This window comes from Echinops telfairi, unplaced genomic scaffold (assembly GCF_000313985.2).
Source record: "Echinops telfairi isolate 266 unplaced genomic scaffold, ASM31398v2 ScPeMD7_2;HRSCAF=8, whole genome shotgun sequence".
Lineage (NCBI taxonomy): Eukaryota > Metazoa > Chordata > Mammalia > Afrosoricida > Tenrecidae > Echinops > Echinops telfairi.
The window spans coordinates 4,993,905-4,998,589 of record NW_022103898.1 but is presented as its reverse complement, the minus strand read 5'-3'; the positions used below and the strand labels follow the sequence as shown (position 1 = coordinate 4,998,589).

At 55.6% G+C, this 4,685-nt stretch overlaps 1 protein-coding gene across 1 annotated transcript in view; it reads left to right on the top strand.

Annotated features, from left to right (window-relative positions):
* FBLN1 (fibulin 1) overlaps positions 1 to 1,392 on the top strand; it is a 101,607-nt gene extending 100,215 nt beyond the window's left edge. The window contains exon 17 of the mRNA XM_045290019.1: positions 603 to 1,392. Coding sequence (XP_045145954.1) covers positions 603 to 742 — 140 coding nt within the window. The 3' untranslated portion in view covers positions 743 to 1,392. The remainder of the gene's footprint in view (positions 1 to 602) is intronic.
* The last annotated feature ends 3,293 nt before the right edge of the window (positions 1,393 to 4,685 follow it).

Sequence of the window (4,685 nt, the reverse complement as noted above, 5' to 3'; positions counted from 1 at the left end):
ACTGTGAGTGCCCTGCAGGGTTGGGAAGTGCCAGCAGGGCCTGGCTAGGTGACAGAGATGGCCAACACGGGTGTCTGGGGACGGATTGGACATCCAAGGATGGGAATTGCAGAGCACTGCCCTGTGCTCAGGTAGAACCCACACAGACCAAGAGACCGCCTCGTTCACCATCAGGCGAGGTGGGTGCCAGGGTCGTCCCCTCTCCTCATACTTCCTCAGTCTCCTCAATCCTACTGTGTGTGGAGCAAGCCGTCTGGGAGCCTGCAAATGCCTGGGGCCGTTTCCGGGAGCTTTAAACCCTCGGAACGATGTGGCTATGGAGAGGAGGGCAGATGGGGAAGCCTGGTTCCCAGAGGGCAGCAGTTGGGGCCAAACCACAGCTGTCCCCCCAGGACCCCCAGGACCCCCAGAACCCAGTGGGCCTCTGTGAATGGTCGCATCCAGAAGTAGGAAGCTCGCTGTGGCCAGTGGTGGAGGGTGGTGAGACCACTTGGAGGGGATGTCTCGCAGGAGATGTGAGCTCTAGCCCTGAAATTCCTCCTGAAATCCCCAGTGCTTCTCCAGTCCCTCTCACTGCCGGGCCACCTCTGCTCTCTCCCCAGGTGTTGTGCGCCAGGTGCGGCCCATCGTGGGCCCCTTCCACGCCGTCCTGAAGCTAGAGATGAACTACGTGATCGGGGGTGTGGTCTCCCACCGCAATGTCGTCAACGTCCACATCTTCGTCTCTGAGTACTGGTTCTGAGGGCCTGTCCATAGTGCAGCCAAGGCTGTGCCTCCAGGCCAAGTCATAGCCAAGAGCAGCGCTGCCTGGGCTTCGGTGCACCATCCAGACACTTCATAGTTTCATGTATTTGTTTGTAGTGTTAGGACAACGTATTAATCTGGGCCAAGTGATAAGTCCATCTGATCTACTGTGGTGTTTCAATGACAAGTCCATGGACTTGTATTTGGTTAAAACCTTGTTTGTCTTTTTTTAAATGCAAAGGTTAGTTATTGCTCCCTCACTCTGCTTGTGGGCTGGGCGTTGCCCAGGACCAAGAAAAGGAAGGCATGCTCCCCGCCAGGGCAACCAGTCCAAATGTCGTGAAAAGACCAGTTCTGGCCCTGGTGGTGTGAAACTCGACATTTTGGTACTTTCATGTCCAAATTCTACAGACAAGGCTGCTCTCAGACAGCAGGCGCGATAGATACATTATCCTCAAAGCAAAGTTCCTTCGGAGCACTTGGAAGGTCGATTTCCGTTCTGTTTCAGATGGAAGTAAAGCAAGCAGCTTTGGTCAAGGTCCAGTACTAGCCGGCTGGAGGGTGGTGATGGCCCAAGTGTGTTCAGGAACGGAATAATGTGTTTCTTCTGTTCTAGATGGGAAATAAATGGCTCTGTGGGCCCCACAATGGCTGTGCGTGTTAAGTCTTCCCAGAAGGGAGCCCCCTCTCGTTCCGGAGCCTCCACCAGCAGAGTCTGAGGCCTGAGCCCCTCCGGTCTCCTCCCAGGTTCTGAGCCAAGGTCCCTGCATGGGCAGTGGGGAAAGCTGCCCATGCCTCCATCTGAGAAGTAGGACTCAAGACCACCGCCTGCTGGCTCAGCCCCACAATGCACGTCTCCAGGCCCCGTGTCTGTGGGACCCGCTTCTGGGGGTGCCCTGCATGGGCATTCAGTCACCTCCAAAGCCCCCAGAAAGGAGTCCCCCAGGCAGAGCCTGGGCTCTTGGCAAATGGTGTTTCTTCTCCTCCACATGCAGCTCGGCCAGGCCGGCATGGTTGTTGTTGTTGTTAGGTGCCCTGGAGTTAGCTCTGGCTCCTGGCAACCCCATCAACAACAGAACAAAACACTGCCCACTCCCGCACCATCCTCACGCTCGCTGTTATGTTGCAACCCTGGTGTCCATCCATCTCGTTGAGCGTCTTCCTCTTGCCCCTGGCCCCTCCACTGTACACCAAGCATGATGTCCTGGCCCTTCCTGGTAACGTGTTGTCCAGAGTATGTGAGATGAAGTCCCGCCATCCTTGCTCCTCAGGTGCATTCTGACCGCACTGCTTCCAAGATGGATTCATCCGTTCTGTCAGCCCACATGCCCGTTTTCGAGCTGATCCAAGGGGTTCAGAGTGAGGAACTCAGCTCTGACAAGGAGACAAAGAAGGGACTCATTCAATCGACCTACCTCCAAATCTCATTCTTCTAAACCCTGTGTCAGGGCAGACAGGAATAGACTGGATATATGGGGAGAGGCTGGATTTACGGGGAGAGGCTGGGTTTATGGGAACTGGATTTATGGGGACAAATGGCTTTATTGGATGTTCCCACGCCACCCTGCACATTGATGTCGATGCCAGGAGTCCAGAGAAGGCCCGGCTGTCTGAGACCCACTGGTTCCACACACCTGTCCTCTGACCTTCCTTAGACTCTGCCTCCATCCTGTCTTCTCGGGCACAGTCCCTTCTCGCTCCTTAATCTGCCCCAGCAACCCAGCCCTGCCATCGCCCCTGGTCCCATCTCCCCACCTGTGGGCTCCACCTCCTTGGGAGGTCAGCATGGCTGGTATTCTAGTAGAGCCTTGGTGGCTCTGTGGGTTAGGTGTTGATGTGCAAACCATAGGTGGGTGGTTCAGACCCTTCCTGGGGTTCTGGGCAGGATGCTAAGTAGGGAGGATGAAAGCCCACATGCTTCTGGAAGAGGTCCCTGCCCTATTTTGAATATGGATTTAAGATGGAGCTGCCATTGGTCGGCTGAGCCAAGCCTGCTGCCATTGATTAGCACTCAAATGAGCATGTGCCTTAAGGTGGGTGGATCAGAATCCTTCTTGAGGGGGCATGGTCTGCAGGTGGGACCTAGCTGCAAGGATATGATGGTCCTGGATGGATGGATGGATGGATGATGGAGGGCATGATGATGGATGGATGATGGAGGGCATGATGGATGGATGGAGCATTGGTAGCTAGATGGATGGATGGATGGTGGAGGGCATGATGATGGATGGATGGTAGATGGATGATCGAGGGCATGATGGATGGATGGATGGATGGATGATGGAGGGCATGATGGATGGATGGAGGTTTGCTGGATGGGGGGTGGATAGATGGATGGATGGAGCTTCCACTCTGGGGAAGCACACGCATGTGGAGCCACAGGGTGTTGTCCCTGCCTGACCCAGAGAGTCGGGAAGGCCAGATTGGAGCCTCACCATGGCAGGTCCTGGGAGCCCTGCCATCTGAGCTCAGTCTCTCCCTCTGCATGATAGAGCAATACGTGGAATCATTGCCTGGCCACCCTGCTCCTGGGTGGCAGTGAGGAGCACCGGGGTGAAAGGGTGCTGCAGACTGATTTGGAAGCACCTGTTAACAGTGCTGCATCATACATGTCATGGATGTACCTGCCCCATCTGAAAGTATAAGTAGCGAATTAACACGGCTCTCTTGTCTAAATCACTGCTCCCTCCCCGCCCCCCGCCCCCCAAGGCACACTTGTGGGAGGATTGTGTGACATACAGGTGCCTTGGTCTCTGAGGGAGTACCTTCCTCCTAAGAACCCCTGCCAAAGGGCAGGGGAAAATAACTCACATCAAGATGCCCGGTTCCGGTTCAGCACAGCCAAGCGCCTTGTTGTCGTTAGGGACCAGACTAGAACAAAGCGCTGCCCGCTCCTGCGCCACCCTCACCATTGTTCCTGTGCCCGGGCCCATGGGTGCAGCCCCTGTGCCATCCATCCCATTGAGCGCCTTCCTCTTTTTTGCATCCCCTCCACTTGACCAAGCACGGTGTCCTTCTCCAGGGACTGGTGTCCCCTGACAGCATGTCCAAAGTATGGAAGTGTCATTGCCTGGTGCCTCCATCCTCAGACCGGCACCTTCCTCTGCTCTCAGACTATCATCTCCCTCCACCCTCTGACCACTACCCTCTCCCTCCGCTCTTCATCTCGCTGAGACTGCCACTTGGCCTCCTCTGGCCGCCATCTCCAGGTGGTGGTAGTGGTTTGGGACAAGGAGTCATGGAACAGGGCTGAGTGGGAAAGCTCATGTGGAGGGTGGGACCCAGACACTAATGACATGTCACAGGCCTCTGCTAACACCCCTCGGCGGGGGAGAGTGGGGGAGTGGCCAGGTTCCAGCTTCCTAAATAGAAAAAAACCAACACAATCACCCGGAGCTGCTGTTTCACCAGCCAACAGCCTTGGATTGAGTCTCAAGTCCAGGCTACCGGACACCAGATGCCTGACCAGTAAGGATAGATTATTCATGCCTATCTCTTGAGTAGCTACAGGCCCCAGCTGTGGGTTTCCTAAAGACCATGTCTGAAGGATAAAACCTTCAGATTCCCAAGAATATGCTCTCTAGACACCCTTCTCCAACCCCACCCGCACTGGGCACACAGCAAGCACTTAATCCATGTCCTTTCCCCACTGCTGTGCAGTCAGCAGGTGCTTAATCCATGCTTCCTCCCCTCTGCCGTGCACATAGCAGGAGCTTAATCCAGGCCCTCTCCTCGGTGCCAGGCACAGGGCAGGTACTCAATCCATTACTAGATCCAGGCCCTCTCCTCGGTGCCAGGCACAGGGCAGGTACTCAATCCATTACTTGATCCAGGCCCTCTCCTCGGTGCCAGGCACAGGGCAGGTACTCAATCCATTACTTGATCCAGGCCCTCTCCTCGCTGCCAGGCACAGGGCAGGTACTCAATCCATTACTTGATCC